This window comes from Microtus oregoni, unplaced genomic scaffold, assembly GCF_018167655.1.
Source record: "Microtus oregoni isolate MIOR12 unplaced genomic scaffold, Mior012 000045F_ref0000178, whole genome shotgun sequence".
NCBI classification, from domain to species: Eukaryota; Metazoa; Chordata; class Mammalia; order Rodentia; family Cricetidae; genus Microtus; species Microtus oregoni.
Genome location: NW_024543219.1, coordinates 16,886,505 through 16,913,384, shown reverse-complemented (window position 1 = coordinate 16,913,384; position 26,880 = coordinate 16,886,505). Strand labels below are relative to the sequence as shown.

Below are 26,880 nucleotides of genomic sequence, written 5' to 3'. Positions count from 1 at the left end.
GGGTCTAGGTCACAAGGCTGAGGAATGAAGACTTCCACAAGTTTGAAAACAGATTGGGCTACAGAGGAACACCCTATTAAAACAGAAAAGGCCTAAGAGAGTTATATATGAATCCGCCTAGGAAGGGGAAAAAAAAGACAAGATCTTCTGAGTAAATTGGGAGCGTGGAGGTTGGGGGGGAGGGTGAAAGGGGAGACAAAAGGGTGAAACAGGAGTGGGGAATAATGTATAGTACATTCCTATCCAAACAAATAAATGAGAAGGATTTAATTTTTTTAAAAAAAAGTCTTCAGCCTCACCTTCTACAATACCTGTATTGAACACTCAAACCTCTCACTGGACCCTGGACCACAGTTCTCTGACTCCTCCTTACCCCATATCTATTCAGAGCCAATGGCAATTCTCCCTGTCCCAGTTCCTACTCTCTGCAGCCTAGAGACAAACAGTCCTTGCAGTGTCTGCCATCCTCCCTACATCCCTCTCTGAATTCCAACTTCCCCTTCAGGGAGTTGGAGACATGGCTTGATGTTTAAGAGCACTTGTTGCTCTTGCAGAGGACCCTGGTTCAATTTCCAGCATCCACTCGGCAGCTCACAATTTGTAACTCAAGTTCCAGGCACTCTGACTCTCAGGTGCACATGTCGAGCACATATAAAATGCTGGACAAATACACATAAAATAAAATAAAAATCTTAAAAAAAAAAAGGTGAGTTCCCTTTCAGCTCCAGCTCAAGTACCAGTCCCTGCTCCACTTTTTCCTCCACTTCTTCAGCAGATAATCCTATGCCATTCTCTTCATGTTGGTGAGAGCAAGTCAACTACTCTCTAGGAAACACAGAAGCAGGCAGAGGACAAAGACAACTCTAAGCACACGGGTGGAGAACCAGCAGGCAGTCAATTTCTGTCTTCTAAGAGAAGCTTGGCACACAAGAGAGTATTGGAGGAAAGCATATAGTTAGCACACAATCTATAAACGAGCAGAAAACCTACTCTTGGATCTGTCCCTCAATAGATCCATCTCCCATCAATGTCCCATTGCTCAAAAAAGGCATCAAGATACATGGACACACCCCTGCCTGCAGTCTGCCCACCAAGCCAAGCCCCAGAGCTGAAGACATTGTGCCCCCTGAGGACTGAGGCAGGCAGCAGGGCACCCTGGATCCCATCATGAAGATGAAGACACTGTGGCTGAGCACAGACGCAGAACTCGAGTATCTCTGTGAGAGAAATCATATGCTACCATCAAATTCATGAGAGAAACACAAACGGGTGACCAAATTCAGCTCTAATACAATAAAAGACACGGAGACTCTAGTCACCCAGTGAGGGGCAGTTCTCACCTCTCACTGTCACCAGCTGGGGCAAAGAAATTTGCTTCCTTCCCTACAAATCCTTGTGGACACAAGATATCAGAATTCTTCACGACCAATAGTCTCCTGAAAAGGTAGCAGGAAGGCATGGTCAGCAGAGAAATAAGAGGGAGGCTCCTGGTGTCTGTCACCTCCCTGCCCTCTGACCTTCCTGATATCTGACACCTGGCCCTGGGAACTCAATGTAAGGAAGATTAAGACTCTACTCCATGACACTGGGTTTGTCACAAGTCACTGAGATGGAAATGAGGACATAACATGCTGAACATCAGCCCCAAAACAGAAGCCCCTGCTTCACCAACCTAACCCTGAGTTTCTCTGATCACAGTATTACAAAGACACACAGATGCCCATTGACTACACACCATGTCACCTTGTCACAGAAGGCTCCAAAAGCTCTTGCCATATCAAGTGGTATACTAATTTCTTCCAGACTATTAAATAACCTCCTTGACAATAGTTTCTCTAAGGATTTCATGACCCTCTTTGAAGCAAGAGAATTCTAAAATGGGGGGAAATGGATCAAAAAAAAAAAAATTACAGCCCTAAGGATAAATCTCAGCCCCATTCCTTGGAGGTCAAGAGCTCCTTAGAGGGAAGACCAGAGAAGCATTTAACTGCCAGGTATCAGGAGGGGGTATAAGTTCCTCTAGTCCAGAGATTACTCCTAGAGCTGATGCACACTCACCCCTGTGAGGACTTCTTGGATGCCCTCTAATTTCTATGTTTCTTCAGAAAGACTTCCAGAAACAGATCTTTGAAAAACTTCCTTTTTTTTTTTTTCTTTCTTTCTTTTTCTTTTTTGAGACAGGGTTTCTCTGAAGCTTTGGAGCCTGTCTCCTGGAACAGCCTCGTAGACCAGGCTGACCTCGAACTCAAAGAGATCCGCCTGCCTCTGCCTCCGGAGTGCTGGGATTAAAGGCGTGTGCCACCACCGCCCAGCGACAAACTTCCTTCTTAAAAATTAAATAGAAGCAATTAGAAGAGAAAAGTCATTCTGATCAGGTCATTTATCCTCTCAGTTGCATGTAACAGGCCCTTCTGAAACTTCAAAGGGCTAGTCAAAGAGACTACTGACTTTGCCCAGGAACTCCAATAAACCATACTTGCTGGGACAGAATGCAAGTCTGAGGAAAGAGTGCCTAAGGGAAATGGCAGGGCCACCAGTGAAATGCAGTTATGTGGTTGCCTTTCTGTATGTCAGTTTACTCCAGCCAGAGAGAGTTGGGTCGAGATGGCTCATGGAAAAGATCACTGCTACCTAATAAAATCACTCCCTTTCTAAAACAGACCCATAAACGGGTATCCTCAACATCTGGTCCTCAAATTGCTAAGGGCAGGTTTTATTTTCCAGCTCTTCATTCACTATTCTTTACATATGTGTCTTTACTGATTATTATTAACTTGGTTCACTTAAAACAAGGGCAAGACCTACACAAGGGCTGTTTCCAGGTTCTGAGTATGTTTTTTAAAGCAACAAGACAATTCAAAACTCTTGGCATTCAATCTTTCCTGAACATTTTAACCACTGCAAGCCATTTTTCTCTCCAGCAAAGCAGGGATAATAGACAGTTCACCTACTGTTAACAGTGATTAAATGTGATAAGGCAAAGTTCCTGCTACCACACACACCATGCATGCCAGCCCTCATCCTTCCTCTGCACTATGTGTCCTTCCTTGTCTAAGAGGCTGGCTTTCATTCTCCCCAGCTCAGTCAGGACAAGTCTACCACTAGGAACAAACTCCCAGCAGTACCCCTCCCCCAACCACACTTCCAAATCAGTCACTTTCAAGAGCAGGAACACAGGGGTTCCAAAGGGCAACACTCAAAGGAATCAGTCACCAGTGCTCCTCCACCGGGAACTCAGAACTCTAACGGAGGGAACCGAGCCACAGCAACCACTACTAAGATTTTCCCATGGTGCAATGCAACTTCCTCAACTTTTCCGGGCCCACAATTTCCAGAGAAACCGAGGGAAGGCGTTGTGCATAATTCACAGTAAATCTGGGCAAGTTAAGAGACTGAGATACAGCAGCGAGAAGAAAACCGATACGGTCACAAAGTGAAAAGGCACGAGTGATCCTAAGACGGGGTGGCAGGGATCAAAACTTAGGCTTTCTGCCCCTGGCCTATATAACCTATTGCTGATTGCAACCTCTGGCTCCCAAAGGGCTAGCCACTGGTGAGGAGCTTAGAAAAGGGGCTGACCGACAGACATCCCTCCGCCCTGCCACCGGACCTGGTGGCCTCCGGGGGACTCTGCAGCAGTAGCAACCAGGAGAGGGAAAACAAGGCTTTCGGTGAGGGGTTATTGTTCCTGGAGACCCGCAGGACAGGGGCATGATGTGTGAATTCGGGTCCAGGCATCTGCCCCCTTCCCCAGGTACTCTAAGAAAGAAGATGTCACCCGCGCCATACAGGTAGAGCAATAGCCGAGACCGGAGCCTTCATCTCCCCCCAACCCCCAGCCCCTTGTGAGCTGCAGAGAGAAGGGGAGGCCGGCGGGCAGGAGGGGCCGCGGGACTGCCACTCACCCGCGCCCTCTGCGGACTGCGGCGGCCCGACGACGCCGTTCAGGTAGAGAATGGGCAGCAGGTGAGGCTGCGTCTTCTCCAGCGCGGCACGCAGGTCCTGGAAGTGATCCTGCTCCTTGGCCAGGAGCAGCTGGAGCAAGAGCTCCGCCTTGGCGCCTCCAGCCTCCTCGTCCAGCTGCCGCCGCTCGCCCGGGCTCAGCGCCCCGGCGGCCTCCAGCAGCCCGAGCACGGTTTCCACCTCGGTCATGGCCTGGGCCAGGCTCTGCTGACACTGAGCGAGCAGCTCCCTGCGCTGCGGCTCCATGGTGGCGGCCCGCGCCGCGCCGCCCCGCCCCGCCGGACGGCGCCGGGACTCTCTGAGGCCGGCGGGCTGCACGCCGAGCTGGGCGGCAGCCTAGCGTACCGGGAGCCGCGAGGCGGCGGGGCCCATGGGCTGGGGCCTGCGAGCCGTGGGCCCAGAAGATCGGGCCGCTCTCAGAGGCCGCCTCCCGGACTCCGGGGCGCAGCCATGTTGGCGGCGGCGGCGGCGGCGACGGCGGCGGGACTGGAAGAGGAGGAGGAGACGGAGGAGGAGAAGGAGGAGGCGGAGGTGGGAACGGCCGGGGCGCGTCCCGAGGCCTTGCAGCAGCCAAGCATGCCCCCTCCCGCTCCACCTCCGTGCCCACCGCCTCACCGCACACTGCGTTCGCCGCGGAGCGGGGGTGGAGGCGGGGGTGGAAATCGCCAGGCGCCCGACGGCTCTTGCCCGGCTGACCCAGGCTCTCACGCCTGGGCAGCACAACCGTGGCCCGCCCCTCTGGCTTCTCTCCTCCCTAGCCCGTCTTTGGCCTGGAGGAGGTGGCAGGCAACTAAAGCGGTGGAAAGAGAGGAAGGGTCCCGCCCCTTCCCCACCCGCCCGTAGCCCCTAAACTGTTGGGAAAAACAACTCCCACCCGGTTCACATACTGCCCCTAATCCAGGGTCTCCTGAGAATTTCAAAATAAACCGAAGACACAATGGAGCCCCTCCCCCCACTAAATTTAGATGTCTCCCATTTAAGATCTCTTCAGAATCGGGCCCCATTCCAAGATTTTCTTAGAAAAATCTCCCAATAAAATCCCCCAACCTGCAGCACAGTTAATAGCATCCTGCTCACCTGTACCTGAGTGTCGCAGTCAAAGGCAATTGGATGTCGCAGGAGTAGGGTGTGCTTTTACTGTGAGCTTCTGGAGATTTCTGGCACATGCTCACCCCCTTGGTGTCACCCCAAGATTGAAGCAAACTACAGAGTTACCTTACTTCCCCTAATGATTTCAGCCACAGACAGCCATCTGTACACTACTACTTACCGTTGACTGGATCCAAAGCAATTGCCCCCAGCAGCAGCCACCATGCTGGTGTGTCTACATCCCAGGGAAGTCTGCAAACTTCTGCTTTGCAACCACTGATTCACTTGCTGAGACTAGCCAAGAGCTCTTTCTAGGGAACTGTTGCCCAAAGCAAATGTGTTTTAAATTTCCTAACTCTTTGACCAAAGACAAAGTTATTTCTGGAAAACAAAGCGTATAGTGACTAGAACCAAAGTACCAGGCTTTGTTCATGAGATGCCCAGTGCCTCGGGATGATGCTCAAGGTGGAAGAGAACCAACTACCTTTGCTCATCTGGTTCTTCCTCAGGAGAAAGAGGATGAGAGGAGCCTCAGACCAGGGTTCTCTGCTGTGGCTTCATGAGTAAGTTCAACAGGGTTCACTGCAGTGCTGGGCTCATCTCAGCATTATTGTGGTCATGTGTTTTCTGGGCTGGGCTCGATAGCTTTAGTCAATTTCTTAAGGCTTCTTCTATAACCTGTCGTGGAATCCAGTGTGATGGGGCAAAACTCTCTGCAGCTCCCTCTCTGCAGATTGTCTGGACTTTTGTGACTCAACAAGCTGTCCTTTTTATTCTGTGGCTGTGGCACATGCCATGACCAAAACCAATTTAGGGGAAGAAAGTTTATATTTCCACTTACACCTCCAGGTCACTTCTTTGAGAGAAGTCGAGGTAGGAAGTCTCAGAGCCAAGGCTTGTCAGGATCACGCTCAGCTAGCTTCCTCATACAGCCCATGATCACTGGCCCAGAGTTGTACCACCCACAATGGGCTGGGCTCCCCTACTCAGTTATCAATCAAGACAAGCCCACATCCCAGATAAGCTCACAGACCAACCTTTTTAAAAGACAATCGCTCTGTTGAGACTCTTTTTTCAGGTGATTCCTGGTTGTGTCAAGTTGACAGTTAATACTAATTGGGACACGAGGTTTTAGGGGAATGAAGGTTGGCTAGTGTCACGGTGCCATAGTTTTGCACAGACTTCCCGGATCTTTTCTCTCTCCCCTGCTCCTAAGAAACCTTCTCTCTGGCTGGTCACTACTTAACTCATTTCTGAGGTTCCTTCCCACCTCAGTTCTTATTTGGATTAATAGATATCTAAATGAAGAGGGGAAGAAGGAGGTGGGGAGAGGGAGGAAAGGTTAAAAACGAATACTAATAATGATTAGAACAAACTGTAAGTTTTACATCTAAAGGGTGCTTGAGACAGAAGAGATGTAGTCTTCCAATTACTCCCAAAAGATGGTGAAGAGAATCAGTGTTTGCTCCAGGAAGCCTTCTTTTTTTTTAATATTTGTTTATTTATTTATTATGTATACAATGTTCTGTCTGTGTCTATGTCTGCAGGCCAGAAGAGGGCACCAGACCTCATTACAGATGGTTGTGAGCCACCATGTGGTTGCTGGGAATTGAACTCAGGACCTTTGGAAGAGCAGGCAATGCTCTTAACCACTGAGCCATCTCTCCAGCCCCCAGGAAGCCTTCTTAAGAATCAGTGAGGAAACAGAGTTGGTGAGAGCTCTTCCTAGTAGGGTCCAGGCAGAGGTGTACATGACCTTTGTCCTTTATAAGATGTTCTTGAGGGCTATGTGAAATATAAATCTAGATGAGAAAGCCCATGGATATCTTTAATGTTTTAGGGTTGATTTAACCAATCACCTTGGCATGAACTAATTTTTGTAGCTTTACCCCTCCCTAGAAATGGGGCCTTTAATAACCAATTTAAAATGAGGTTAGACCGGTGTGCGTATAAGAAGAGGAAAGGCTGGTGAGCTGACTCAGTGGCTCACTGCTGCCAACCCCGATGACCTGAGTTGGATTCTTGGGACCCACATGGTAGAAAGAGGGAACCAAATCCAATAAGTTGTCTTCTAACCTCCACATACACTGTGGGAAACACACACACACACACACACACACACACACACACCTTTGGTTTTTCAAGACCAAGTTTCTATGTGTAGCCCTTTCAGTCCTGGAACTCACTCTGTAGAAAAGGCTGGCTTCAAAGTCACAGAGATCCACCTGCCTCTGCTCCTGAATACTGGGATTAAAAGGATGTGTTACCACCTCCTGAACAAAATAAATGTTCTGAAAAGGAAAATTTGGACTCAGATACCCGTGGGGGCAGATAGCCTATGAGGGAAAGGCTGGAGTAGTGTGTGTTCAGTCCAGAAAAAAAGACTATGGGAACCAGCAGGAGGAGGCACAAGGCCTGGGACAGAGTCTCCCTCATGGCTTCCAGAAGGAGCCAATTTGGGAAGCCCTTTGCTTTGAGGTTTTCCTCTTAAGAACTGTGAACCAGTAAGCCTTCATTGTTTTAAACCCGTTTGTGTCCAGTTGTTACTGAGGCTCTAGGAAGCACAGACACACCAATCAATGAGAAGTATGAAGGAAAAGATGGTGTCTTCATTTTCCAAACCACGGTCACCTCACCCAACTGCCTAAGAATTTCTCTCTTGATTTACCCACCTTTCTTTTCCCTTCAGTTCTTGAGCAAAGCCCCTCCATACTCTGAACCCCCACTCACCCACACAATAGCACACACATCCTCTCCACTTTTGCTTTACCGGGCCTCCTCCCTTTGTCCACGTAGGACTGGAGCTCTCCATTCTCAGAGGTCCTCCTTTGTCCTTTCTTATTTTCTCCTAGAAGGGAATCGTTACCTGATCTCACATCCTGTGCAATAGTAAATTCATGTCTGGCACTTTGCAACCTGGCTTCTGACAATAACTCACCACAGAAAATGATTCTCTAAGATGACAAGGTGACTCAGCCATAGCTTCTCTTGCAGAAGACTGAGTTTGGTTCCCAGCACCCACATCAGCTCGCAGATGCTTGTAACTCCAGCTCTATTCAACATCCTTTCTGACCTTCATGGACACTTGTACAATAAAAACAAAAACAAGAACCAAAAACCAAAACAACAACAAGAAAACAGATGCAATAAACCTGATTCTCTCTCACTAATTTGAAGCCACTTCACAGGTCCTTCCTTGATACCTCCTCTAGCACCTCCTGTTCCTCCTCCTACCATCTTTCTGCTTTTCCTCTCACCACCACACCCTGCACGGGCACTCCTATCTCCGTAACAGGTCCAGTCCTATGCCTATCTCCCCATAAACCTCCCTCCTTTAGAGAAAGCATTTGGGGGTTTGACCAGACACTTGATGCTTGTGTCCCCAAGCTGCTTACCATTCCTGAGTTTCCTGTTCTTCCACCTTGGGGGCACACACCTCCTTTTAGTAGAGTCCTTAGGAAAGTTAAGATATAGGACAGCTGTAAAACGCTTGACTAGCATCTGGCAGGCACAGGCAACCTCTGCTGGTGCAAGTGCTTGGTTGAAAGGCTAGCTTGTAATGAACCAGCTGAGTAATGCTATGCCACCCTCTGTGCCTCAGTTTTCTTGTGTGCAAAATCGAGGTGAGCATGAAAGGATAGGAGTGTAAGACCTGGGCTCGGTCTAAGGCAGGCGCTCTCCTGCCTCCCTCTGAGGAAGACTGCCTGGTGTCAGGTGGCGTGAAGTAACAGGATGATTTCACTTTCATGAGTAAAGAGTTATAGACTCAGGACTGAAAGAAAGATTTCCCTTTAGAGTGTATTCAGGTAGTAAGTGTGGGGGGTTGGAATGTTGTACCTTGTTCCCTGCTCTATCTCCCTACTACTGTCCCTTTAGCTGTGTAACAAAACTTATATACAAGTCATAGGAACTGAGTGTCTTTAGTGTACGATATATGTCACTGGATTTTTAAAAAAATTACTCAGTGTACATGTAAATGAATGAAAGAACTAAAGTGTTTAACATTGAAGGACCACTTTTGGTGAACGAGGTATTTAGCACCGTGATGAAGTATGTACTCTGTATATATGTACTTATATATGTACTTAGTTTGATCCCTAGCACTGTGAAGGAACAACAATAACAATAAAAATAACAAACTAATAATTAAAAATCCTACAAGTGATGTGGGATTCCCCTCTGTATGCTGTGAATACCTTTGGTTAATAAAGGACTGTCTTGGGCCCGTGCAGGGCAGTAGAGGTAGGTGGGGAAAACTAAACTGAATGCTGGGAGAAAGAAGGCAGAGTAGTTGCCAGAGGGGAAAGACAAAAGGTGCCAGCTGGAACCCTGCCAGTATGCCACGAGCCTCATGGTAAAATATAAAATAATGGAAATGGGTTAAATTAAGCTGTAAGAGCTAGCCAATAGGAAGTTAGAACTAATAGGCCAAGCAGTGATTTAATTAATACAATTTCTGTGTGGTTATTTTGGCGCTGAGCATCTGGGAACAAACAAGCAGCCTCCTACAACATAAAAAGAATTCAGGGGGAAAAAACACCACAAAAGGGAACAACCCAAAGGAGATTCGCAAGCTCTTTGTGATGCCCCGTAAAGTGATGAAAGGTGGAAAGCTTGCCACAGCACCAAGAATTCTTCAGAGCAGCCAGCTCATGGTTGCGAGGCACAGGCAGCATGCCTCTCCTCTGCCTAGCCTCACAGAGACAGTTGGGCTAGGGAAGTGTTCTAAGGGTGCCCCTGTTCAGAAATGCAGGCCTGCTCTAAGGATCAGGCAAGTAGAGCTTTGGGGAGAGTCACCTCAGGCTCTCTGCAGGCACAGGCCTGCCAGGGAGTGTTAACCCTTTGCCTCACAGACATTCTGTGTGTTTAACTTGTGTTGTACTCTGCTTGAGGAAGCCATTAGCAGCCTGTTTGCAAAGGCTTTGGACTCTTAGCTACTTACTTTCATTTCAAATTAGAAAAAAAAATATTTCATTTCATTATTATCTTATGCATATACATGTTTTTCCTGCATATATGTCTCAGCACTTGCATTGTGGTGCCCTCAAAGGCCAGAAGAGGGTATGAGGGCCTCCTGTTACTAGGTTAGACTGTTGTGAGCCACCATATGGGCATTGGGAACAAACCAAGTCCTCTGGAAGAGCAGCGTCACTTGAGCCACCACACCAGCCGTTTCCTGTCCTGCCCTATCCCACAGCTGTTCAGTCCCAAAGAATCACACAGAGGTCTACATCAGTTATAAACTGATTGGCCCAGTATCTCAGGCTCTTCTTAGTAACTAATTTTTATAACTTATATTAGCCCATAATTCTTATCTGTGTTGGACATGTGTCTTGGTACCTTTTCGGCAAGGCAGTCACATCTTGCTCGCTCTGTGTCTGGATGACAACTGCAGACTGCCTCTTCCCAGATTCTCCTGTTCTCATTGCCCTGCCTCTACTTCCTGCCTGGCTACCGGCCAATCAGCATTTTATTAAACAAGAACAAGAAACAAATCTTTGCAGGGTAAAACCATTGTCCCACAACACTTCGCCCCCTTATTTTTTTTTTCAAAATAAGAACTCCGAATCGAATTTCTCTTGTTTAGCTTTCTTCCTGACCATTATCCATACAACTTGTAACCAACACTCTAAACAAAGATAAATATCCATAATCTATATTTTGAGAATGTGGGCATAGTTTTCTAGGCTACTTCCTGCTGATTGGGGGTGCTGATAATCTTACAGGGACCTAAAGAAAATTTAGAATTATGGTCAAGTCCTGAATGGAATATTCTGTAAGGCTCGTTGTTGGCGAAGGTTTTCTGTCCCGCCAGGTCCTGCAGTCATTCAGTCCCCAAAAAAAAAATCACACAGAGGTCTACATTAATTATAAAACTGATTAGCCAATTAGCTCAGGCTTCTTATTAACTCTTATAACTTATATTAGCCCATTATTCTTGTCTATGTTAGCCACGTGGCTTAGTACCCTTTTTCAGCTAGGCAGTCACTTCTTGTGTCCTCTGTGTTTGGATCATGACTGCAGACTGAAACTTTCCTCTCCCCATAATTCTCATTGCCCTGCCTATACTTCCTGCCTGGATACTGGCCAATCAGCGTTTATTAAACAAGCACAAAAAAAACAAATCTTCACAGGGTAAAACCATTGTTCCACAGCACTTCTCATTTCAAATTTTAATCTCCCTGTTTGCTGACATGTGACATGTTACCACTGCCAACTTAGTTCTTTTTGTCCATGTAATAGGCACACAAACCAAAGACACCCCTGTCCTAAGGTCCTGAGACATACAAATAGTTTTTTTTCTTTTTTTGTTTTTGTCTTTTAGAGCATAGCTAAAGGGTTTTGCTGGCATGGATAAGGTTATGGGGTTAATTAAAACTGAGAGACTTGGGGCTGGAGAGATGACTCAGAGGTTAATAACACTGACCCCTTTTGGGTATATACCCAAAGGATCAAACTACAAGGGCATGTGTTCAACTCTGTTCATAACAGCATTATTTGTAATACCTGAAATCTGGAAACAACCTAGATGCCCCTCAACCGAAGAATGGATAAAGAAAATGAGGTTCAGGCTGGAGAGATGGCTCAGTTACAGAGCACTGACTGCTCTTCCAGAGGACCAGGGTTCAATTCCTAGCACCCACATGGCAGCTCAAAACTTCCTGAAGATCCAGTTGCAGGGGCTCTAACACCTTCACACCAATGCACATAAAATAAAGTTAAACAAATCATTAAAAAATATTTTTAAAAAAAGAAAATTGAGGTTAATTTACACAATGGAGTACTACTCGGCAGAAAAAAAAATAATGACATCTTGAAATTTACAGGCAAACGGATGGATCTAGAAAAAAACATATTGAGTGAGGTAAGCCAGACCCAGAAAGACAAATGTAATATATGCTCACACATAAGTAGCTTTTAGACATAAAGCAAAGAAAAACCAGCCTACAATTCACAATCCTAGAGAACCTAGACAACAAAGAGGACCCTAAGAGAGACATACAAGAAGCAAAAAAAGACAAGATCTCCTGAATAAATTGGGAGTGTGAGGGTCATTGGAAAGTAGAAATGGAGAGGGGAGAAAAGGAGGAGATCAGAGAAAATGTATAGCACAATAAAAACAATAAAAAAAAAAAGAGAAAAAGAACACTGACTGTTTCTTCCAGAGTTCAATTCCCAGCATCCACATGGTGGCTCACAACCACCCTCTTTTGGCCTGCAGGGGGACACAACAATCAGAATACTATATACATACTAAATGAATTTTTTAAAAAACTGAGAGACTGCCCTAGACTATGTAGGAGGGACCAATCCAATTGCCAAGCTAAGCATTTTCTCATGCAGAAGGCTGTAGACGGCCTTGGGCGGCAGAGAGATTCCTAGCATGGGAAACATTAGTCTCGACATTACTGGTTGTTAGATAGAGGGGTCTGGACACCAGAGATGAGTTCTGAGATGGTGGTCCCCATCTGACAGCCATAAAGGAGAGGAACCTCAGTCCTAACTCTGCAGAGACCTGTCAACAACCTGAGTGAGCTTGCAAGGCCAGCTGGGTACTGACCCTCTTGCTTTCTGCCTTGAAATAGACCCTGAGTGGGGAAACTGGCTAAGCCAATCAGGGCCTGAGGTACCAAGTGCTGTGAAATACTGAGTGAATACACACTGAATAGGGTTGTACATGTAAATATCCTGGTATGCCAGCAAAGAACATTTAAAATCTCCAATAACTATAAGCTATCTCTGCCGTTGTGGAATGATACCTCTGTCCAAGGCATGGAAGTTCCTCATAGAGTCTCAGCACCCGTGATTACTATATGAAACCTGTACAATATTAATTGGTTCCTTTAAGATTCTGCCATGGAATAGGGAGGAACACAGGTGGCCCCACACCTCCTTGAGGATAAAGACTAAGTTAGCAATTCCTAGGAGGAGGGGCTTCTCAGGCCACACCCCTTGAGAATGTAAATGCAGTTTAAGGTTGTTGTGGATGAGGAACTCAAAAGACCCATCATTCCCTAGGATTTATAGGCACTTAACAGTTAGTAGGAGAGATTTCTTTCTCTCAACAGTATAATCACTCAGAAATTGCCAATTCCTCTGTAAGTAGCTCCAATAAAACCTATTGGTTCACCAAGTTGTGCTTGGATGGAGTGGTTTCTTTCAGTCTTTGTGGGGCAAGCAATCGTTTGTTCTCTCCAGAAAATGTTCCCATAACTGCTGTACCCTTGGCAGTCCCTCTAAACAACCCAGGATACAAACAGATGATATCCAGGCTCTCGGTAGGTTTTGCTTTGGACTTATCATCCATGGCAGAATCCAGCGACCTCAGTGGATCAATGGGGAAACTTCCAAATAAAGAACTAGACACTGGGTCTTGCTGTTGGCTGAGTGAGATGAGACGCAGGGGCCTCTGACCTGGGTTTTATGCTCTGATGGCTACAGACAGCTGTTCTTAGAGGACAGCACACACGAGTGACACATGAGTGACTGTTGTAGAGGTAAACAGGCTGTCTGTAAGAGTGTGGGTGCAAGAGGACAGGCAAGGGCACTTTGGGCAGACAGAGGCTGTCTCTGTGGGCATGTCGGTGTGAGTGCAAACCTCGGAGTGTGAGTGTGGACATGTGGGTGGCTGGCAGTGGCAAAACATCATTCTTAGGCCCCATTTCCAATCCCACATGGGGATTGCAGTTAGCCAACTCCAGTGCTGCTTAAAGGAAGGACCCCCCCCCCAACACACACACATATACATACACCCAGGGTCCTGGAAGTGGAACTCTATATATGAAAGTGAACTCTATTATGAAACATTAGGAGTGTTTTATCTATGAAATGATCAAGGCCTGTTTGGAGGGAAATTACTTTCAATTTGGCTCTCTCTAGCTTTGTGAACCCTGAAGACATTTTCTTACCTTTTGCTTTGTTCCTAGTTCGGGAATGGCCCAAAACCAAGTGCCCTTGGTTAAAAGATAGATGTGGGAGAAGCCCATTTCAAGTAAAGAATCCTGCCCAGACGACATGATCCAGGACAGAATCCTGGGATCAGAGATTGGAAGTCTTTGACAACTTCGGATTAAACCGAAGGAAGGATTACCTAATGGTTAATGACTCTATAAGTAATTATTGATTGAGTGCCTGGCCTGTGCCAGGTGCTAGGCTAGCCCTAAGGCTACTCACTGCACTTCGCAAAGGTAGAGCTAAAAAGCAGCTTGCAAACCCCCAGTCAGTTATTGCTCCTTCCTGAACAAACTGTTCTTTCCTCGGGAGCCCTCAGCCAGGTATCACCCTCAGGCACACACACACTTCGGCCAACAATCCACTCCCAGCTCCCACCCTTAGTTATCCCTCCTCTAGGTTAAGCAAGCAGGAGGAGTGTATTCTACAGAATCCCATTTGGAAAAGGGATCGCCTTGGGACAGTGTCTTCTGGCTATTTCTCCCAAAGTGCTGCTGGTTTAAGAGTGCTTGGAACTAAGGTCTTAGCAGTTTTTTCTTTTGAGTAGTCTAGGTAGACCAGAACTCTAGATTCCTCTATCTTCACTAGCTCCCAACTGCCTTCTGGTCGAAGGACAGGCTTTCTCCTCTTATTGCACCCAGGCTTCAGCAAGTAACCTACCCTGTCCTGCACCAGCACTGTGTGCCTTCTGGGGGCTGGAGACATGACTCTGCGGTTAAGAGAACTTGCTCTTCTTCCGGAGGACCTGCGTTTGGTTCCTTGTACCTTCATGGCAGCTGACAGCCATCCATAATTCTAGTTCCAGGCTATCTGAAACCCTCTTCTGGCCTTCTTGGACACTGCACACACATGGTGTACACACAAACATGCATGTACACAAAACACTCAAGTGCAGTAAGCAGAATAAATAAATCTTAAAAACAAAATAACGTGACTCCTGCCCTGGTCCCTACTTCTGTTTCCTCATTACCTGAGCAAACTCCTCTCATTCTTAGATACAGAAAACTCTCCTATTTCCCCTTGGAGAAGTTTGCGTTTTTATTGTTTTGTTTGTCTTTGATTTGTTGTTGTTCTGTTTTTAGAGATAGGATTTCTCTGTGTATCCCTGGAACTATCTCTATAGCTCAGCGGGCCTCAAACTCACAGAGACCTGCCTGTTTCTGCTTCCCAAGTGCTTGGGTTGAAGGTGTGCACCACCACTGCCCAGCAAGTTTGCGTTTTCAATCACTGTTCTTTCTATTGCCTATTGCATAATTCATGAGTTTTCCATGGTATGTTACCCTCCCCAAATACACTGGGGTCAGGAACTCTGGGCTGCTATTTTCCTCAGATCCTTCACAGGACCTATAACAATGCAGACAATGGTTTCTTTGAAGCCCTGGCTGTCCTAGAAATCTCTGTAGACTAGAAAAGAACTCAGAGATCCACCTTCCTCTACTTCCTAAGTGCTGGGGATTTAAGGTATTTGCCACCACTGCCCCACAATTCTCATTCTTAATAACACCCTTCTTTGGGTTTTAAAGGGAAACCACTCTGTCCCTTTAAGATTTGCTAATGCAGAACTCCATGTATTTTATTGTTTCGGTAATTGTCTCCCTCCTACTTCAAGACCCAGTTATAGTCTTGAGGCTATTACATTGTTTTGGTTTTGTTCTGTTTTGTTTTGTTTTTTGAGACAAGGACTCTCTATGATGTCTTGGCTATCACAGGACTCTCTACATAAACCAGTATAGCCTTAAACTGCAGAGATCTGCATGGCTTTGCCTCCAGGGTGCTGGATGTAAAGCCAGTACTCCCTCCTAGGGTTCTCATTGACATGAACTTCAGTGGAGGGAATATTGACAGCTTCCTTTTTTGAAGTGACTGCCTCTTTGTCATCCTTTTTAACACTGACATGTCAGCCTTTGTCCCCAGTCCCTGTCCTCATGGAAAGCAGGGCTCTGAGCATTTTGTTGGAAGGATGAATTGGGAACAGAGAGATGAGCTGCAATAATTGATCTGAGATACGTACAAGAACTCTGATGAGGTCACCTCCATTTTCTATTGTAGACAAAAGCTCAGCTCTGAGACAAGGGACTCCATGAATTAACACAGCTCTGGGCATGAGCAAGTCAGAACAGGACCCTTTTCCTGAGTGCTAAGATCACAGTGGACCCTATTCTGATACTTTCCCATAGTCGTCAGTGATGCTTCTCAAGGGATAGCAGGGGCAGGAAAGCCTGACTGACCCCCCTCTGTGGGTAAGTTCTCTGAGTTTCACCATTTTCATGCCTTTCCACCCTTCTGGCAGAGTGTACCTTCTATCCTACAGGAGCAATCTCTAGTGCAGTGTAGCTGAGGCGTCTAGAAGAACTCTTTAGTGCCATAAGAGCAGTCCCTGTTTTCAAAAGAATGAAAGCCAGCATCTGGGGAAGAAGCTAAAATTTAAGAGCTGTCTTCTCATGTGGGGGGAGACATATGCAAGGTGGATATAAAGTCACCTCAGCCCAGTCAGGCTCTCAAAGGCCATAAAGTACCACAAGCCAATTGCTAGGAGAATCGGTCCAGCTTAGAAACTCTGGCTGGAATAAAGTAGAACCCACATGGATCCCAAACATTTCTTTCAACCCCTCCACCATGGGATAGCAGTAACTGTGCATGTCCCCCACTGAGGCTCAGAGAGGCCAGTTAGCTTGGTCAGGATGGAAAAGCTGTCAAGTGATAGGATCACCGTCCTCAGGAACCTGTCAAGGTCACCCCTCTAAGGACTCCTCCTTTCTGTAGAAGCGACAGCTGGAAAGCAGCTGCCAGATGAACATGACCATAAGTGTCCATGCCAGGGCACTTCTGATAGGGTGTTCACCAGAAGGAAGGAAGACCAAGACACACAAGGATTTGAACACTTCAGTCGGGACATCTTGGGTACTATTGCGTGAAGGGCTGTCAAGTTTGGGAAACCAAATGGACACAGGGCAATGGCCAGGCTATATATAAAAGAAATGACTCAGGAGCTGGGAACATGGCTCAGTGGGTGAGAACACTTGCTGCTCTTCCAGAGGTCCTGGGTGATAAAAGGAGAACAAGGCTGTTTCCTGGTGTGGTGGAGAAGTTTGTGTTGTAGGGATGAGGGAGCGTACAGCCAGAGGCATCTGGGGGAGTTCAGAACAGGGAGAGACAACAGTACACTGAGCATGGCCAGCAGACTGAACCTGACCATGAGAGTGGAAGGGGGAGGAAGTGAGAGAGGAAGAGAAGAGAGACACGATGGGCAAGAGGGGACAACTGGCCATGAGCAGAGGACCAAGAGAATCAAGAGAGTGAGAAGAACCAAGACATCACGTGGTTGAAATGTCTAGATATGTGGAAATGAGAAGCTGGGGGGGGGGGAGAAGCCCCTGAACTGGCAAAATTTATGGGTGAGAAGTACAGAGAGGAGCCATGGGTACTGACTGAACCTGGCTATCAGGGTGCCCACTGGTATGCTAAGAGGCACCACAGTTAGCCTTTTGCCCCAGGTTTCTTTGGGACCTGACATTGGGTTCAGTTCTCAACACACAACAGGCAGCTTATAACTGCCTATAACTCCATTTCCAGGAAATTCAGTGTTCTGTGACAGCCTGACACGTATGTGCTAGGAACATGCATTATTAATAAATATTTTTTTTTTCTTTTTGAGACAGAGATTCACTTTGTACCTCTGGCTGGCCTGGAACTTGCTAGATTAACCTGGTTGACTGTGAACTCATAGAGGTTCACCAGCATTTGCTTGTGACTGTTTGGGCTAGAAGTGTGCACCACCAGGCCTGGCCAAAAAAAAAAAAAATTAAGAAATATATACAAATATTTGTTAGTTTTTTGAGGCAGGGTTTCTCTGTGTAATAATCTGACTATTCTGGAACTCCCTTTATAGACCAGGCTAATCTCAGCACTAAGGAAGAAGAAGCAGGAAGATCTCTGGGAGCTCAGGGTCAGCCAAGACTAAAGAACTAGTTCAGGACAGAAGCCTTGTCTCAAAAAACAAATCACACCAGAAAAAAAAAAAAAAAAAAAAAAGAGAAACCCTGTCTCGAAAAACCAAAAAAAAAAAAAAAAAAAAAAAGAGCCTGCAGCCAGTTGAAAAGCCAGCCCACTGTCTAAGCAGTCCATTCAGGAAGCCAAGCCATATCTCTACAAAAACTACCCCTGATTTCCAAGATCGATAAACAAACACCAGCTCTGAACATTTTCCCCTTCACTAGCTTTCCAGACGTGTGCACCATCCTCAGGCCAGGCCCTCTGGGATAACAAGCCTGTATTCACACCATGGAGTATCTTATCAGTAAGACTCCAGTGAGCCAGGACCCCATGAAGGACCAAATGGGAAAACAAAACCAAACAAAAAACCAACGCAACCTTGTTGCTCTCTGCAGCCACACAGGATGCTCTGTGTTTACGTAGCCTACCTCCATCTTCCCTTGATCAGGAACAGGACACACCTGAGCCACCCTTATCTCTCCCACTAGCTTGCCTGTCTTTAAACCTTTACCCAAAGCCAGGGACAGTGTGTGGTCCTGTCTGTTGGAACAAGCTGAGAACAAGGAGCCTGTGTTCTGAAAGACCCTACAGACCCCCTCCTCAAAACCCACAGCTAGCATGCTCCTGGGGGAATGTCCTGTTTGCTTTAAAAAAAATTCTCCAGATCAGCAGCCAGCCTGCTCTCATAAGAACATCCCATGTGCTTGAGAGAGCAGGGTGTCAATGAGATAGGAAGACTGCAAGGCAGGATGTCAATAAGATAAGACATCAACAAAGCAGGTTGACTGCAAAACAGGATATCTATAAGGATAGGAACAGGATGACTGTTGCCAGGCATCCATGCTGAGAGAGGAAACCATTCATGCCGCCCCCCCCCCCCCCCCCCCCCCCCCCCCCCCCCCCCCCCCCCCGCCTCATTCCGATAACCACCACGCTTTTGCTTCTGTAAACTTGCTTCTTGCTCACACCCATGCTGAGAGAGGAAACCATTCATGCCCCCGCCTCATTCCGGTCAACCGATAACCACGCTTTTGCTTCTGTAAACTTGCTTTTTGCTCTTCCCTATAAAAAGACCTCCCCCCAGTCTGCAGGCGCGCAAGTCCTCCGAAAGACTTTGCCGCCCGCAGGTACCTGTATTTACTCAATAAACCTCTTGCTAATTGCATCCTGTGGCCTGGTCTCAGAGTGTCCTGATTCTGGGGTCTTCATCAGAGAGGAAAGGTTCTCTCTGAGGGTCTTTCATGTTCCACTCATTTGAGTTAAACTAAATGAATTCTCATACATCCTACTGGTCTAATTCCTGGGTGACTGGATCAATTGCCTTATCTGTGAACTAGATTCATAATTCTGAGTATAAATCTTTTAGGATGAAAATGCCTTCTGATACTTCCCAACTGTCTAGGACCCTCTCACCTCAGTTCAGCTGCCATATAAACTCACTTTGCTTACTCTGAACATACCCGGAGTCTGGTTCCTTCCCGTTTTATTCCAGGGAGGACCTTGGTATCCAGGCACAGAGAAACAAATGAGCATGGAAGTCTCCCAGCCAGAAAAGGCCTACCACAGCTTGTGCCATGGGCTCGGCCCTCCATTTCATTTCTTTCTTCTGGGTTCAGGATTGTGAGCAGGACCCTACCTCTCTGAGTTTCCCTTCTTTAGGGAGGCAGCTTCTCCTTCCCTGGAATGACTCCTACCTAACACTGCCCTCTTCTTCATCACCAGACAGGAGCCAAGGGATGGCAGATGTCAGTGTGAAGGCCAGTGTGATCCCAGTCTCCACAGCTTTCCAGTATCAACTTGGTCCTCAGAGCCACCCTTCTTAGCCTGTCTACTGAGCAGTCACAGAGAAGTCAACAAATGTAGCCAAGGAGAAGGGGGATTAAAATTCAGACCTGAGGTAGAAAACTTGCCTAGCATACTGAAGGCCCTAGGTCCAGGTCTCAACACTGAAAAAAATAAAACCAAAGTGACACACACACACACACTCACACGCCAAGTCCAGCTCTCTTCCTTCTCACTGTACCTTTCTGGAATGTTTTCAAAGGAATATGCTAATTGACTCTTTGGGTTCTCCATAGTTGAAAGATTCATTTGCATTTCAGAGGAATATGCTAATTGACTCTTTGGGTCCTCCATAGTTGAAAGGTTCATTTGCATTTCAGAGGAATGAGGGTTCAGAGGGTTCTTGCTAATCTATTCTTCATCCATTTTGGTCTCACAAACATGTAGGATTCCCAGACAATGAGATATATAGGGAATCCTTAAAAGCTTCTTGGCCAGAAGTGCCATGATCAAGGAAGAGACAAGAATGAAACTCTGATCAGCTCAACTTAGTCCATAACTGGCTCAAACTTCTAGAATCTGACACTAGATAATTATTTTAGCCATATTTAAGCACAGAACAATTTTGAAAAAAAAATTAATTTCTGATGACAGTTAACTCAACCTAGGACATGTATACATTGAAACTCTACAAAGTACACATGGCTTTTTCCATAAAGATGGGTACTGTTAACTGAGAAGCAATGCTCACGATTTAAGGTCTAGAGAGAAGGACTAGGGTAAACATAATACCTGTGGGAGTCAGGATTGGCCTGGCCCTAAGATAACACGGAAATCACTTAGGCTGTTGTAAAGCACAACTGACATCTCTCATAAGGATGGATTTAATGGATTTAGAAGCAAGGCTTAAGATTTAGGGGAAAGGGTTATGAGATAAATAAAAAATAATTTCTGGAGGATGTGGGTGAAGCCTGGATCAAAGGTTATATAACTACAGCCTTGCCTAGCATTCTGGGAGGAAGACAGGTAAACATCTCCTTTCTCTGAAGAGACAAGTCTGCTTGTTTAACTTTCCCTGGCTTCTCCAGTACTTATCTGTGCACTAGGACTTTTGTCCTCTACAGAGATACACCTTGCTTTGGCACAGAGCAGGTGTATCCCTAGACTATGCATGTGACAACAGAGTGGCCTGTCTCAGTCCAGGACCTCTGGGGTTATAAACCTGCATGTGCACCATGGAGAATCTTATCAGCAAGATTCCAGTGATACAGGACCCTATGAAGTCCCCTCCAGGAAGAGACTCTGCTTGTATTAGAGCTTCACCTGAGTTATACTTAAGGTCTCCATGTCCCCGGATCCAGAAAGTGTCTCCGTGGCCTTGGCTGTGCTAGGAGGCTAGGGAGGGTTCTGCCTGCTGTTGGAAATCCAGGCTGGGCTGTCAGACAGAACAAGCTTTCAGCTTCTCTACAGCCGCCTCTTTTCCTCTCACCACTGTGAAGCCAGGCTTTTCTTTATTGTATTTTTATTATTGTTTTAGATAAGGTCTCATGCAGCTCAGACTGGCCTCAAACTCCCGATCCTTCTGCCAGTACTTCCTTAGTGCTGGGATCAGTGACATGTCAACATACCACCATGCCCAGTGGAACCTCTTTATTGGCTATTCCCTTCAGTGACTTCTCTTCCTGCTTGCTTACACTTTATGGACATTCCCTAATTGTCAGCTTAATGAATAAATTAAGGCAAAGACAGCAGGAAATGATGGGGAAAGACACTGCCTCCCCTCTACTGTCACAATATTGTAATGTTCCCTGCCTTAAGATCTCTGTCCACTCCAAAACATAAGAGGTGTGTGTACTGTTGTTTACAGACCCAAGACTCCCTACTCCCTCTTGTGAGCAATAAACCTTCCAGAACCTCCAAAGCCTTTGTAGTCCCCTGCTAGCAACATGCTGTTAGTCATCCTTCCCTCATCTAACCTGTGTCCCAAATATTGAGGGAACCTTGCCTTTCCTACATCATTGGGTCATGAATATCTATGTCACTAGACAATACAATGTTTAGAAATACCTGGATTTAAAATCTGTTTCCAAAATAATTTTATTACATTTATGTACTTGTGTGTATATATACATGGGTGGGCATACCTGTACCATGGCATGTGGGAGCCTGAGGACAACTTGCAGGAGTTGGTTCTCTCTTCCCACCATGTCCAACACAGGGATCAAACTCAGGTTGCCAAGCTTGGCAGCCAGTGTCTTTATACACTGAGTCACTTTATCAACTCATGGTTTTGAAATTTCTATGCCTGGTGTAGGAGGTCCTTCTGTTTATGTGTTGCTTTCATTGGTTGAATAAAGAAACTGCCTTGTCCTTTTGATAGGGCAGAACTTAGGTAGGCAGAGTAGACAGAACTGAATTCTGGGAAGAAGGGCAGAGTGGCAGAGAAGCCATGGATCTCCTGCCTGAGACAGACGCTGGTTAGAATCTTGCCGGTAAGCCACAGTCACCTGGTGACAGACAGATTTAATAGAAATAGGTTAAATTAAGATGAAAGAATTAGCCAATAAGAAGTTAGAGCTAGCCGGGCGGTGGTGGCGCACGCCTTTAATCCCAGCACTCGGGAGGCAGAGGCAGGCGGATCTCTGTGAGTTCGAGACCAGCCTGGTCTACAAGAGCTAGTTCCAGGACAGGCTCCAAAACCACAGAGAAACCCTGTCTCGAAAAACCAAAAAACAAAAAAAAAAAAAAAAAAAAAAGAAGTTAGAGCTAATGGGCCAGGCAGTATTTAAATGAATACAGTTTCTGTGTGATTATTTCTGCTGTAAGCTAGCCAGGCAGTCGGCATGGAACAGAAGGGCCCCCTCCTCGTACAACATACATCTGTACTTTTTATTCTATGGTTAGATTGTGTGTGTGTGCGCGCACGTGCGCCTGTGTGCGTGCGTGCCTGTGTGTGTATGTGTGTGTGTGAGATGTTTTTCTTCTTAGTAGTCTAGAGGATTGTTTGCTAGTCAAACATTTTACCATTTTTACAATCTTTCCTCCCTACCCTCATGGTTTATTTGAAACAGGTTCTCATGAAGCTCAAGCCAGCCTCAAATTCCTGATTTTCCAGATTCCAACTCTTGAGTCCTGGGATTACAGGTGAGCAACCTCATCTGGGCAGCTTTTCACTAAGTTTGAGACAGAATCTCACTAAGTAGCCTAGGCTGGCTGTGAGCTTGTTGTGGTTCTACACACACACATACACACACACACACACACACACACACATACACACACTCCTCCACCCCAGGTAAGTGAGAATACATGACTGCACAACAGGTCAGAGGAGAACTACTTTTAGAGCCAAATTTTTCTGTTCCACCCTTGCCATCCTTCTTTTCTGGTCCTTAACTGATTTTCTAAGCCTGGCTTTTCTTTCTGACCTCTGTCAAGGAGTCTCCATCTACCACCTCTCTGCCACACAGGCACTGCAGTAGAGACTTAGGCAGGATGGCCACACATCCTGTCCAGTTCTACATTTATGTGGAACTGCAAGGAAATCTGAAATCCTTGCCACCAAGAGAATCCAAGGATTCCAGCTACTGAAACAAGACTGAACTCATCTTATCCATGAGAGACACTCTTAATCAAACCCATGTTGCCTAAGCTTCACCTGAAACCATTGCAGAACATGAACCAAAATATAACAATGACAAAAATAATTTTAATAAAAGTAGGAGTTCCAGAATATGGATATCTATTTTGAGCCTATTCTTGTTTTGTTAACTTTATTTATTTATTTATTTTTAAAGATTTATTTATTATGTATACAATATTCTGTCTGCGTGCATGCCTGAAGAGGGCACCAGACCTTATCACAGATGGTTGTAAGCCACCATGTGGTTGCTGGGAATTGAACTCAGGACCTCTGGAAGAGCAGGCAGTGCTCTCAACCATTGAGCCATCTCTCCAGCCCCTGTTAACTTTATTTTTAATGGTGATTTGATTGCATGTGTGTCTATATGAGGGTGTCAGATCCCCTGGAACTGGAGTTACAGACATGTGTGATCTGCCACGAGGGTGCTGGGAATTGAACCTGGTTCCTTTGGAAGCACAATCAGTGATCTTAATCTCTGAGCCATCTCTCCAGCCCCTTGAGCCTATTCTTGTATTCAGCTTCTTATTTATTCTTCTCGGCAGCATTATAATGCTGGTATTTTATTATTTTTTACAAATGAGGAAACAGGTTCAAAAAGCTCTGAGAAGTACTCCCCAGAGCCATAAAACTGCTAAGTATGAGAAGTAGAAATCTCTGGTCTGGTCAGATCTGCTTATCTTCCCATAGCTCCACCTTTCTGCCTGTTCCTCTCTGCTCACTGGGCTGTCTCTGTAACCTTTTATTTGCAGTATTTTATAACAGATGGTCAGTGATGACCCATGATGTGCAGATGCCATGGTTCCACCCTTCCTCTCTGCCCAGGTAAATGTGGGTGAGGTGATGGAAGGAAATCTGTCTGTTGTGTTAAACAGTTTTCGGGTCTAGGGTAGTAACTGAGTTGGGTTATCTCCTTTGCAACAAAGCACAAGAATTCCACTTCCTCTTTTCTCCCCGATACTAATATTCTTTGTGCTTTTGGTGTGTTTTTGAGACAGTGTCTCTCTGGGAAGCTGAGTCTAAACTTCAACTTGAGATTCTCTTGCCTTAACCTCCCAAATGCAAAGATTACAGGCTCCCCATAGTAGCCGTGTTATTTAGAGTGAGGAGGTGTACTCCTTAAAATTCAGTCTCCACTGAGCCTCGACCCTGTGTGTCAGACGTTTATGGGGTAAATGTAAGAGTGAATGACGCAACAGCTGAACTGGCTTTGTTCCCAGGGTTCATTCAATGAAGAAACAGTTTCTGAAAGGTTATGTTTTTGAATTTGGCAGGCAGGTGCTTTTACTCCCAGAACTTGGGAGGCAGAAGCAGACAGAGCTCTAAATTTTAGCCCAGCCTAAAAACAGAGCAAGTTCCAGGACAGCCAGGGATACAGAGAAACCTTGTTTAAACAAGCAAATGAACAAGCAAATAGAAACAACTTGAGCTTGAACTGTCAGATTCCAAAGTTGCTACCCTTGAGGTTTTTCTCTGAACCTTAGGGGATTTGTTTCCCCTTATCAGATGCTCATCTTCAGCAGGAGCAGGCACTCCCAAGGTTTACAGCACCTCATGCTTCCAGTCATTTCCCTAGCCTGATTCCATTCCCCACATGGCACACAAATCATAAGAATGAGGCCTGTCCGAATGTAAACCCACTGATCCCACCAGTACTAGCCTGACAGGAATGCTGTAGGGAGCCAGGACTGGGCAGGAGCTTGGCCAACTCGTCCCTTGCACTCCCTGTGCTTGGCCATGGAGCAATACTTCCAGGGCAGCTTGCAAACTGAGCCTCCCAGGGCCCCTGTCTCTGGAGGGTTTTTCCTAGATGCCTGCAGGCCAGTGCTGGGCTGAGTCACTTCCTCACCTTGATTCTCCTCTAATACCTTTCCTTTCTCCCCAGCTTAACTTGGGGTGTGGAATGTCTGGGGAAGCCCAGTGGGTCAGCTGAGCTGTCTGCTCAGGTCTTAACACTCAGGGCTGGATACAGGGGCGAAAGTAAAGTCGGGTTTGCTCTGCTGACTCTAGAGCTCTCATATTAATTCCCTCATCAGGTTGTCTCTCTGTGAATGGGAACCCAGCTCAAGGCTTTAAAACAAGAGTGGAGGCTGGGGAGCAGGGCCTGGTAGCGGATGGAGTAGAGGGTAGAAACAAAGTGGATGAGGGTGGTGGCAGCTGTGGGCTCCAGAAGCTGCAGGCTCAGGTACCTCTCCTCAGGAGGACGCTCCCCTCTTTAATCCCTGAAAGAAAAGGACTGATCACAGAAGGCTAAGTTCGAAGTTATGTCATGTGTGACGGTGCTGTGGTTGGAATGCAGTTGCTTAAAAACGCAGACTTCCAAAGGAGGCTGAGAAACCTGAATTTGGCTCCTCCAATCTTTGAGATGACTTTGGATCATGGTGTAGACACTGTTTCCTCACCCATGTCAAAGAGGTGATTCCTGTCACAGGGGTGATTCCTACCATGTGAGATTGGTTTAAGGAGACAACATAGTTAACATGAGAAATGGTCAATAATCACAATTATAAGATCAGTTAATAGTTGCAAACTGTGTAAAATAAATACAAATGCAAGACAAACCACATAGAATAAACAGTCAAGAAAACCACATAGAATAAAGGCCACCCCTTCCCAGGGCATCTCCACTGCCACCCACGTTTTGTCCTTCCTTTCTGAACTCCTCGGGCTTCTTCTAGCAGCTTTTCATCAGGCTGTTGTGGCATTGGTGGAAATAATAAGCTCTCCCGCCTTTCCAAGCTGCTCTCTTTGACTCTGCTCCTTCCCCTCCCTCCTCATATCAGAGGACAGACCACAGACCATGTGTTCACCCATCCCCCCTCTCCAAACCCCTCCACCTGGTAATGATTTCCTATGGCTTCTCCCAGGTATCTCCATGGGGACATTTCCTGCTCCAATCTCCATGGCAACTTGCAGAGTTGCCATGGTGACACTTAAGTGATTATTTGGAGACCCCTAAATAAATCACCCATAGTGGTCTATGCTAGAAAAATTTGGCTCTGGTTCTTGTGTTGGGGGCCAGGATTGGGGCCCAGGTTTACAGGCAGAAATGGAGGGAGGAGGAAGTAAGGAGGGTCACAGCCTGTTGTTCTATGAAGAGCCCTCTCTGGCAAAATTGTAATGGGGCCTTTGTGAAAAAGCTCAAGAACAAGAGACCTCTGGCTCATGTAATTCTTGAATAGGGAGAATCTGCAGCAAAGTGGCCACCTGAGCCCAGTTCCTTGTTAGAGGAGGGGCAATGCCATAGGGATCTCAAATGACTTGGCTGAGATTCCAGGCAGGTCTGCTGGGCTCCAGGACCCTCACTCCTTGGAGCTGAATTCACTTTCTTCTTCATATTTTATGTGTTTTAGTTTTGGTGCTAACTATGGGAACAGGATCTTCCAGTGCTCTATCACAGTTATACCTCCAACCTAACGAATCTGACAGTTCTTTGCCTGTTTCTTTTTGAAAATGTCTTT

The 26,880-nt window shown here is 46.2% G+C and overlaps 1 protein-coding gene across 3 annotated transcripts in view; it reads right to left on the bottom strand.

Moving 5' to 3' along the window:
• The window catches only part of Dlg5 (discs large MAGUK scaffold protein 5), a 105,583-nt gene extending 100,910 nt beyond the window's left edge, over positions 1-4,673 (bottom strand). For all 3 annotated transcript variants that reach the window (XM_041634040.1, XM_041634042.1, XM_041634041.1), the window contains exon 1: positions 3,906-4,673. In XM_041634040.1, the coding sequence (XP_041489974.1) occupies positions 3,906-4,209 (304 nt within the window). In that variant the 5' untranslated portion in view covers positions 4,210-4,673. The remainder of the gene's footprint in view (positions 1-3,905) is intronic.
• Between the last annotated feature and the right edge of the window lie 22,207 nt (positions 4,674-26,880).